General features: G+C 64.6%; 3 protein-coding genes across 8 annotated transcripts; 1 reads left to right on the top strand and 2 right to left on the bottom strand.

Moving 5' to 3' along the window:
• Positions 1-589: 589 nt before the first annotated feature.
• On the bottom strand, positions 590-2,266 carry TMEM249 (transmembrane protein 249). The gene is made up of 6 exons (XM_026488875.1): positions 2,129-2,266; positions 1,918-2,068; positions 1,547-1,641; positions 1,244-1,439; positions 995-1,080; positions 590-775 (listed from the first exon to the last, which is right to left on the bottom strand). Exons 1-6 carry the CDS (start codon positions 2,264-2,266, stop codon positions 590-592), a joined length of 852 nt encoding a protein of 283 aa, XP_026344660.1.
• A 486-nt stretch (positions 2,267-2,752) lies between these two features.
• FBXL6 (F-box and leucine rich repeat protein 6) lies at positions 2,753-5,912 on the bottom strand. Of its 2 annotated transcripts, XM_026488965.4 has the most exons (9): positions 5,395-5,909; positions 4,978-5,136; positions 4,750-4,813; positions 4,319-4,450; positions 4,137-4,244; positions 3,936-4,049; positions 3,637-3,868; positions 3,303-3,549; positions 2,753-3,011 (listed from the first exon to the last, which is right to left on the bottom strand). In XM_026488965.4, exons 1-9 carry the CDS (start codon positions 5,787-5,789, stop codon positions 2,861-2,863), a joined length of 1,602 nt encoding a protein of 533 aa, XP_026344750.1. In that variant the 5' UTR covers positions 5,790-5,909; the 3' UTR covers positions 2,753-2,860. The 2 variants fall into 2 exon arrangements, with proteins under 2 accessions (XP_026344750.1, XP_057163960.1); XM_057307977.1 differs by lacking the exon at positions 4,319-4,450 and having other exon boundaries at positions 5,395-5,912.
• Positions 5,913-5,931: 19 nt separating this feature from the next.
• SLC52A2 (solute carrier family 52 member 2) lies at positions 5,932-8,621 on the top strand. Of its 5 annotated transcripts, XM_057307979.1 has the most exons (6): positions 5,952-6,292; positions 6,616-6,859; positions 6,975-7,090; positions 7,481-7,845; positions 7,941-8,064; positions 8,169-8,621. In XM_057307979.1, exons 2-6 carry the CDS (start codon positions 6,730-6,732, stop codon positions 8,379-8,381), a joined length of 948 nt encoding a protein of 315 aa, XP_057163962.1. In that variant the 5' UTR covers positions 5,952-6,292; positions 6,616-6,729; the 3' UTR covers positions 8,382-8,621. The 5 variants fall into 5 exon arrangements, with proteins under 5 accessions (XP_048068640.1, XP_026344752.2, XP_026344751.2 ...); XM_048212683.2 differs by having other exon boundaries at positions 5,932-6,008; positions 6,669-6,859; positions 6,975-7,845; XM_026488967.4 differs by having other exon boundaries at positions 5,935-6,292; positions 6,669-6,859; positions 6,975-7,845.
• Positions 8,622-9,016: the final 395 nt, after the last annotated feature.

Here is a 9,016-nt window from a genome sequence, read left to right on the forward strand (position 1 = left end):
CCACTGGACAAGGGAATATGGGACTGGTGTTCCAGAAGGCCTTGAACCCTGGCCTAGGGCTCTGCAGCTTACTCCCTGGGAAAGTTGCAGCAGCGACTCTGGGGACAGTCTAGTCCAAGGTGTACCCCCAGGCACAAGGCTGGACCTGCGGCTGTGCCCCACCCCACTGCCGCCTGGACTAGGACTGACTCGGACTGACCAGATTCTGACTGCTAGATGCGGCTCGTTGGTCCTCACTTCTGAGGCCAGCCAGGACCAGGTAAGTGCTGCTGACCCAGACAGGCAACGTGTCCCACACCTGCCAGTGATGGGTCCAAACACCTGGAGGGGCTGCTGCTCATGACTCACCCTGCTCCTATCCCCACCCCCAATCTTCCAACCCAACTCCAAGATCTGCTCCCTGACAGGCTCCCTGAGGCCCTGGGAGGTGTGCCCTGGAGCGGGTGCCCACAGGAAACACTTGCCTGGAAGCAAGAGACGGCTTTATTGAGAGGGAGAGTACCGGTGGGGTGAAGGCAAGAGACCGTCGGGGAAGGGAGAATGCAGTCCTGGGGTGGGGGCGGGGGGGGGGGGGCTGCGCCCTGTAGCGTCACACGTCCAGGTCCGACTGGGAGGTCCGCTTGTCGTAAGTGCCCGTCTTGCGCTGCACGATGCCGGGGCTGAAGGTGGCCCCCAGAGGCCAGTGGCGGACCACGTGCCGGTATGACGTGGCCAGGCAGTCAAAGTAGTTAATGTTGAGCTTCCGGGCAATGTGACGGCCCAGGTATTCCATCTGCTGTGGGAACAGGTGGCGGTCAGGAGAAGGCCTGTCAGTTCCGGCGCCCTCCCCACCAGCTGCCAGCGTTAAGGCCTGGGCTGCGGACCGCGTGGTGTTCACGCTCTGCCGGAGCGGTGGCCCCATCCTAAGCCCCCGAGCAGTGGTAGGCCTCCTGTAGAACGGAGCGGGGGAGTGGAGCGTGTCTGGGGCCCCAGGGTGGACTGGAGCGGGACCCACCTCATAGCGCTCCGACAGCTGCACCAGCACCAGCGGCTCTAGCTGGTGGCCGCAGAGGACCAACTGGAAGAAGCACCTTCCATAGGCTGGAGAGGGGCAAGCAGCTCAGCCTGGGGACTCGGGGGCGGGGAGGGGCTGGCTCTGGGGACCAGGGCGGGGGGGGGTGCAGACGGCTGGCTTGCCCGCCCCCCACCCCGCCACGTTTCCGAGCTGCTTCCTTGCACACCCTCCCCTGTCCGCGCGCGTCACCGTCAGAGCTGAGCGCCAGGCGCACGTAGACCAGGTGCATAGGGCCCTGACACACGGTGCGGCCCTGGATGGAGAAGTGGTAGGTGCCCCGCATGTGGTTCAGCACCAGGCGCCGCCGCGGCAGAGACGAAATCATGAGCCACAGGCCGACGCCCACGCCGCACGCGGGGAAGCCCCACGTTTCCTGGTTCAGCACCTGCAGGAGCCCCGGGGACCTGAGCGGCCAGGGGGCGTGGGGGTGGGGCACCGAGAGGGGGTCCCCCCCAGGAGGCGGGCCATGGGGGCGGGCCCCGGAGCTCAGACCTGGCTCACAAGGCCGAAGCTGACGAGAAAGAGGCAGACGACGAAGAGCAGCGCCCCCTTCCACAGCGTGTCCAGGTAGTACTCGAGCACGAAGACTGCGGGCAGCGCGGCGGCGGCGCGTGAGGACCACCCTGCTCGCAGTCGCGGGTGGCACGGCCAGCTCTCCGGCCGGCGGCTGCACGCGGCGCTGGGGCACCGACCGCAGCCCGCCTGCAGTTTCGGGGCCCGCCCCGGGCTTGACCCGCCCCCACTCAAATCCGATCCCAGGTCCAGGCCCCTGCCCGTCGCAAGCAGGATTTCACCCCGCCGGGCTTCAGACAGTGGGCCCCCGCCCCGCCCCCGCCGCGTTCTGGTTCCGGCTCCGCGCGCACCGTTGGGCTGCTGTTGGGTGAACGGGTAGAAGCTGTTGTCCTTAAGGCGCTTAGCCAGGTGGCGCTCGGTGCAGAAGAGTCCCAGGGCCCAGAGCTGAAAGCGCTTGCCACCGGAGGTCGTGGGCAGGCCGCTAATGCGGCCCTTGGGGGCCTGGGTTAGGCACAGAGGGTCAGCTGGGCGGCTGGTAGGTTGCCACCGCCCAAGGCTTACAGTCGCACTAATACCTGGGAGAAGAAAGCCTCCAGGGCTGCGGTCCAGGAAGGAGCCGCTTTCAGACAAAAGGCAGAGGAGCGACACCAGGTGGTGGTCCAGGCTGGGCGAGGCCTGGGTTCTAGAAGTTCTGGGCATCGGGTTCTAGAAGGGGCTGTTGTGTTGACTACCCCTTCTGCGGGGAGTCCCCAGGCCTAGCCCTGAAGGGAGCACACACTTCCCCGCGAGTCCCCACACCACCAGAGGCCCCCTGCACAGCCTGGCTCACAGTCCTCAACAGAAAGGAGGGTGGCGAGGCATCCCAGGCCTAAGCTGGAGAGAACTCTGCAGGCAGACACCCTACACTGAACCCCATGGCTGAGCAGGCCTCCCCTGCTCCATCGCCACTTTTCCCCCTGTAGAGCTTCAAACACAACCACAGATAGCTCACCTCAGTGTCCCTAAGGTTAGGACACACTCACTCAGTCCAGGATTCCAGCCCAGCAGTGAGTGAGCAAGGCATGACCACAGGCAGCCTCAGGAACGCTGGGAGGCCACCCCCACCCCACAGGCTCTCCACCAGTTCTAGCCTTGAGTGGTTCCCTCTGGTACAACACCTGTCCTCTCATCCCACCTGAAGGACCACACAGAGTTCCTAAAAATGTTTTATTGTAACAAAATGCTCAAACAGTCAAAACACGAGAAGGGTGGAGGGCACCGCCGGCTCCCTGAGGATCAGGGGTCTGGGGCGGCCTAGCTGGAGGAGGGGAGGCTGGTGAGCAGCTGCTCCAAGCACCACTGGACTTCCTCCTGGCCTCGGTAGGCCCGCTTCAGGCCCCGAGGAAGGCAGCGGCAGGACTCCAGGTTGAGGTAGAGCAGGCCTGGGCAGCTGCTGATCACAGAGCTGGAGGGGCACAGCAGGCCATGGGGACTCGGGCCACTGGCTCCCAGAAGACCCCGGCCCCGGCAGGGCCAGGCCAGCATAAGGAGCCCTCTCTGCCCAGGCACCACAATTGGCTCTGCCACCCACAGCCACCGAGGCCCAAGCCCAGCACCCATGGTGTCCCTAAGGGGCATCCTAAGTAGGGGCTTGGCCAGTATGTGCTCCCCTTTTGGACCCCCGAAGGCTGCAAGCCAGGCTTGTCGGGGAGGCAAGCTGTACTGACTCCAAGGGACTGGGGAAGGGGATGCTGACCTGACTGTGCTTGGTGGGACCCGGGTGCCCCTGAGGTTGACAGAGCACAAGGCTGGGGGTGAGCCCCCAGGGGTGGCTGAGAAGGCAGCTAAGGCCTGCTCCAAGTCCTTCTCGCTGAAGCCCTGTCCGCTCAAGTCCAGCTCCCGCAGAGTGTGGCGCCACTTCTGGGTCAACAGGTGGCTGCCCTCTTTGGCTAGAGTCAGCCGGTCCGACGTCCCGTAAAGGCCCAGATGAAGCTGCTCTAGCTCTGGGGGTGGAGAGTGGTCATGAGCCGTGGGGCGGGCAGGGGGTAGCCACATCCCCCCCACGCAGCCACCACCCAGAGAAAGCTGACCCTGACATGGCAGATCACGCAGGCCAGCAGGGGTGACGCGGGCACAGCCACGGAGATCCAGCAGGCGCAGATTAGGGGAGCCGTGGAGCAGGCGGCCCAGGGCCTCGTTGCTTACAAAGTTGCAGGTGGAGCCAGCGAGGCAGAGCTCCTCAAGGCTGGGGAAGCCTGGGCCAGGAGTCACCACTCGCCCGCAAGGTTTGGGCAGCCACATCAGGTTCAGCAGCCGCAGCACCTGGAGCAAGGCCCAGGCTGCAGATGGTGGGGGGGGGTGGCAGGTGGGAGGGTGGGGTGGCAGGTACCTGCAGCTGGGGGCAGCCCTTCTGCAGGGCCTCCACAGGCAGCTGGAGAGGAGTGCTGTTGCGGCTGATGCCGGTGCTCACCTCCAGGACCTGGAGCCGGGGGCAACAGCCACCCTGCAGAGGTGGAAGAGAACACAGGCTCAGTGGCCTGGCAGTCCCTGGCTCAGCATCTGGCTCTGCTCCTGCCCGTCACCAACCTACCAGCAGTGCACCCAAGATGGCGGTTGTCTGGGAACTGTAGGTCAGCCACAACTTGCGCATTCGCGGTCCTGCCTCCTCCAAGAAGTTCACCACAGCTGTGGACTCCACCTGGGAACCCAGCACATGGGCGCCTGTCACTTTGGCCCAGGCTTCTTTAGGACCCCTGGGGACACAGGGCTCACCAAGGAGTGCTGTATGTCCAGGCTGTGGAGCTCGGGGCAGGCTTTGGCCAGCATGACCAGAGTGTCAGGGCTCACACCATGGCAATCAGAAAGCTTGAGGAAGGTGAGCCGAGGACAGGACTCGCCGACCAGCTGTGGAAGACAGAGCACCAGCAGAGATTGGGGCTCTGTGGTCCACGAAAGAGAGAAACCAGTGGCTGACACCAAACCCTCTCCATGGCCTCAGCTAGGACCTCCTTTCTGCCCCTAGCAGGCCAACATGGGCACTCCCACTTCTGACGCCTCCCTGCTGAAAGAAACAACAGGAAAGGAGAACCAAGCAGGCGTCCCCATGGAGCAACACGGGGCTCCAGGTGCCTGACCCACTCCCTGGAAGTACTGGGCAACCCCAAGTGTCATGGCTGGTGTGCAGGGCAGCCTAGAGCTCTCACCTTCAACACGGGGTGTACCTGGGACTTCCAATGGATGAGGGTCAGCCTCTGGAGCTGGGAGAACCTGGGCCGACAGCAGAGGCACAGCTGCATAGTGTCCCCCCGCTGCCCCTCTGTCAGCGTCTCCCCAGCCCATCACTTTGGTGTAGGGAGACAGAAATGGGCCTGCGGCTTTCTACAAGCCACAGAAATGAAGTGAGGCGATAACGAAGAGAGGGAATGTCTCACCGACTGGGCATAAGCCACTCCAGAGAGGCGAGCAGCTTCTTCTCCGCCTTGGCTCCGCTTTTGGCGAGTCGGCCAGCCAGCGGGGGCGACAGGGTCACGGTGCGCCAGAGCGCAGGCTGGGAGGCGGCCTCGTGCCAGCGGCGGCACACGCGTGCAGCCCTGGGAGAAAAACCTCTGCTGAAGGGCCGAGGCTTTCGTGGCCGCTGCCGCGGGGTTTTCTAAGAGGAGAGACCTGTCCCCTTTGTTCTCACAATGCTGCGGCCACCTTAGCTCAAAGACAGGCCCTGGGGGCTCTAACTGGACCCCCGGGGAGACTGCTCTCTCTAGGCTACGCCCTCTGTCCCCGCCTCAGCCACCCGCTCGATCGGCAAGAGGTCATCCTGAGCCACGCTGCTGCGCTCAATGGGCCTGGGGTACCTGGCGAGGAAAGGCATGGGCCCATCGGCCGCCACCAGCAGCCCGAAAATCTGCAGCAGGATTTCCAGGGGAATGCGGTCGCCCCAGCCCGAGTCGGGCCCCTGCTGCGGCTCGGGAGCGGGCGCAGTTCTAGGCCTGGCCTTGGCGGCCTTGGCGCGGGACGCAGGGGACAGCAGCCGCTGAGTGCGGCGGGCGGCACGCCTCTGCACGCGAGTGCGGGCAGGCCCCGGGCCGGGCAGCACCAGCAGCATGCTGTCCGACTGCAGCAGGTGGTACCCGGAGCCGCTCGGCGCCAGTCGGTCCCACCACCAGTCCTCGGCCGAGCGAGCCCGCGCCCCGGCCAGCTGTGCGCCCCGGACCCTCCGCCGGGCCCGCCGCGCCGCCCCGGGAGCCATAGCTCCCGGCCAAACTCCTCGGCCAAACTCCTCGGCCGTCCTAGAGCACCGGAAGAGGCGAGGCCGCCGGGCGGCGGCGGGGCGCGCCCGCGCAAAGGCGGGACCTGAGCCCCGGGCCGACCCCCTCCGCGCAAGCTCAGCGCCCGACTTCCGGGGCGGGACTTCCGGTGATGGGTCATGCCGGGGGCTGGCCGACCTGCGGCTCGCTACTGTCCTGCCGTGAGTTGGAGCTCTCGCTCGGGCGAAGCATCGTTTCCCAGCGCCGCCGGCTCTGGGCTGAGGCCGCGCTCCTGGGCCGGAGCCGGCGCCCTTGTAGTGTGGCGAGATACTGGCTGTCGGGCGGGGAGCGCACAGGTGCAGATCCGGAGGCGCCGGTACCCCTGCGCACCGGGCGGCTCTTCGCCGCCCACCTGACGCAGCGAGGGGCGGTGCCGGGCTTCATTCCTGCGGTCCTGGGTCTCGCTGAAGCCTCGGACTCCCGCTGGGGCGCAGAAGCAGCAGAGGTGTGCGTGGCGCCTTAGGGGTGCCCCTGTCCCGGAGTCCGTGTCCGTTTTGGGGTGAGGGTGGCGGTGGTGTCAGCAGCTCAGACCCGAAGATGGAGTCCCTCTTTCCTCATTTTCCTCTGGGGTCGTGGCTCCTTGGTCCCGGCTTCCCGCTTCTCGGCATGTAGGCCTAGCTGTGCTGTTTTTGTGTGTTTGGCCGCGGTCACCCCCATGCCCTACCCCCGGGCACGCTCCAGGTTCCCTGGTCTAGGCGGTCTGGGCCTCCCGATTCCAGTGCTGTGTCTATGACGTGTGATCCCGCATTCGTGTCTGTTTCTTTCAAGGTAGAAGAGGTCTTCTGTTCCCAGTAGAGCTGAAGCGTGTTCTTTGGATCTAGGTGGGGAAGGAGGAGCGGGCTGTGACCCTGGCCTGTTCTGAAGGGCCCAGCCTTGGGCCGAATGGCAGCACCCCCATTGGGCCGGCTGGTGTTGACCCACCTGCTGGTAGCCCTCTTTGGCATGGGCTCCTGGGCTGCCATCAACGGGATCTGGGTGGAGCTGCCTGTGGTGGTAAAAGACCTTCCTGAAGGTGAGTGGGAGTGCGCAGGGAAGTGGGGGTTCAGGTGTGCCAGGTAAGGCGGGTTGCAGCTGCTCACCGTCCCTCAGCACCTGGCCCCTGACGTGGTCTTCTCCCTTCGCTGCAGGTTGGAGTCTCCCGTCATACCTCTCTGTGCTTGTGGCAGTGGGGAACCTGGGTCTGTTGGTGGTGACCCTGTGGAGGCGGCTGGCTCCGGGCAAGAGCGAGCGGGCCCCCATCCAGGTGGTGCAGGCACTGAGCGTGGTGGGCACAGCCCTGCTGGCCCCACTGTGGCGCCACATGGCCCCAGTCGCGGGGCAGCTCCACTCCGTGGCCTTCCTAACACTGGCCTTGGTGCTGGCACTGGCCTGCTGTGCCTCTAACGTCACTTTCCTGCCCTTCTTAAGCCACCTACCACCTCCCTTCTTGCGCTCCTTCTTCCTGGGTCAGGGCCTCAGTGCCCTGCTGCCCTGTTTGCTGGCCCTCGTGCAGGGCGTAGGCCACCTTGAATGTTCGCCGTCTCCCACCAACGGCTCCCTTTGGCTCCCCCACAACGTCCCAGAGCGTTTTCCTGCCAGCACCTTTTTCTGGGTGCTGACCGCCCTTCTGGTCACTTCGGCTGCCGCTTTCCAGGGTCTCCTGCTGTTACTGCCGTCACCACCACCTGCACCCACAGCAGGTCCAGGGTCTGGCCTGCGGGGAAGAGCCGCAGGAGTGGAGGAGGAAGAGGAAGAGGCCTTGCCACTGCAGGAGTCACCGAGCCAAGCCCCAGGCACCACTCCCAGCCCAGACCCTGAGCCCTATCGGCTGCTCTCTGTCCATGGAGCCTGCCTGCTGGGCCTGCTGGCCATCACCAATGCACTGACCAATGGCGTGTTGCCTGCCGTTCAGAGCTTTTCCTGCTTGCCCTACGGCCGCCTGGCCTACCACCTGGCAGTGGTGTTGGGCAGCGCTGCCAACCCCCTCGCCTGCTTTCTGGCCATGGGCGTGCTCTGCAGGTACACAAGCGTCCCCAAGCTACCTGGGCTAGAGTTTAGGGAGGGGGGGCTGGGTCCTGGCGCAGCCAGCCCTGAGTTTCTGCTCACCCCTGCAGGTCTCTGGCAGGGCTGGGTGGTCTCTCTGTCCTGGGCATGCTTTTTGGGGCCTACCTGATGGCATTGGCAGTCCTGAGCCCTTGCCCACCCCTGGTGGGCACCTCTGCGGGGGTGGCCCTTGTGGTAAGTATACTGGGGACACTGAGGCAAAGAGGGTGCAGTGGGAAAGGGTTTGCCAGAGCAGGGAACATCTCATGCTCAGCCTGTTGCCGTGTCCATCTTCCCAGGTGCTGTCGTGGGTGCTGTGTTTGGGTGTGTTCTCCTACGTGAAGGTGGCCGCCAGCTCCTTGCTGCATGGTGGTGGCCGGCCGGCATTGCTGGCAGCTGGTGTGGCCATCCAGGTGGGCTCCCTGCTCGGCGCTGTCGCCATGTTCCCTCCCACCAGCATCTATCACGTGTTCCACAGCGGGAAGGACTGTGTGGACCAGTGCGGCCCCTAAGCCTGGACAGATGGGGGACCTGATGTCAGGCTGAGATGCTGCAGCGCCCAAGTGCCTGCAGCCCAAGGAGGCCCTCCTCGCATGTGGGCATGCTCATGGACACCTGTACACTCCATAGCAGACGCTGGTCAGGGTGGGGACCACAGAACAGTCCCAGAACCAGGGCCCAGCTAGGGCTGTGGACTTGGCCCCAGATCTGGAACCTGTGTGGGATTTGCACAATAAATCACTGTTACTCCATAGGTTCGAGTAGTTAACTTCTGTAGCACCTTTCTCTTGTGCAGGTAGACCTCTACTGAGCTGGAGTGGTGACTTGAACTGTTCATCAAGGGCCCCCCACCCCCGGCTCGCTGCTCTCATAGATCCTGGGGTTGCGCCCTCTGAGCCCTGGGCTCTTGCTCCCCATCCCCCCACAGATTTTTGGAACATCCCCCACAGGACAGGTTACAGTGGTTGGAGGCAGCATGGTGTCCACCCAACAGCACCTCATGCAAGATCTCCAGCTGAGTGGTGAGGCCTCTTCCCTAAGGGTCACTGCTCTGTAAGCATCTCTGGGCTGTGTGGGCTGAGCCAGCTGGGCACGAGGGTCAAACGGAGCAGGCTGTCTCTTTTTTTGTGTGGCGTAGCAGTGGTAG

Source organism: Ursus arctos, unplaced genomic scaffold (assembly GCF_023065955.2).
Source record: "Ursus arctos isolate Adak ecotype North America unplaced genomic scaffold, UrsArc2.0 scaffold_6, whole genome shotgun sequence".
Lineage (NCBI taxonomy): Eukaryota > Metazoa > Chordata > Mammalia > Carnivora > Ursidae > Ursus > Ursus arctos.

Excerpts from the sequence above, each read along its gene's own strand:
- TMEM249 (XM_026488875.1), bottom strand. The coding sequence starts at position 2,266 with ATGCCCAGAACTTCTAGAACCCAGGCCTCGCCCAGCCTGGACCACCAC. Across the intron at positions 1,440-1,546 it reads GCTTCGGCCTTGTGAGCCAG|GTGCTGAACCAGGAAACGTG; the intron begins GTCTGAGCTCCG and ends GGGCTCCTGCAG. Across the intron at positions 776-994 it reads AGCTGTCGGAGCGCTATGAG|CAGATGGAATACCTGGGCCG; the intron begins GTGGGTCCCGCT and ends CTGTTCCCACAG.
- FBXL6 (XM_026488965.4), bottom strand. The coding sequence starts at position 5,789 with ATGGCTCCCGGGGCGGCGCGGCGGGCCCGGCGGAGGGTCCGGGGCGCA. Across the intron at positions 4,451-4,749 it reads AGGTACACCCCGTGTTGAAG|CTGGTCGGCGAGTCCTGTCC; the intron begins GTGAGAGCTCTA and ends TGTCTTCCACAG. Across the intron at positions 3,012-3,302 it reads GTCCCACCAAGCACAGTCAG|CTCTGTGATCAGCAGCTGCC; the intron begins GTCAGCATCCCC and ends GTGCCCCTCCAG.
- SLC52A2 (XM_048212683.2), top strand. The coding sequence starts at position 6,730 with ATGGCAGCACCCCCATTGGGCCGGCTGGTGTTGACCCACCTGCTGGTA. Across the intron at positions 6,860-6,974 it reads GGTAAAAGACCTTCCTGAAG|GTTGGAGTCTCCCGTCATAC; the intron begins GTGAGTGGGAGT and ends CCTTCGCTGCAG. Across the intron at positions 8,065-8,168 it reads CTGCGGGGGTGGCCCTTGTG|GTGCTGTCGTGGGTGCTGTG; the intron begins GTAAGTATACTG and ends CCATCTTCCCAG.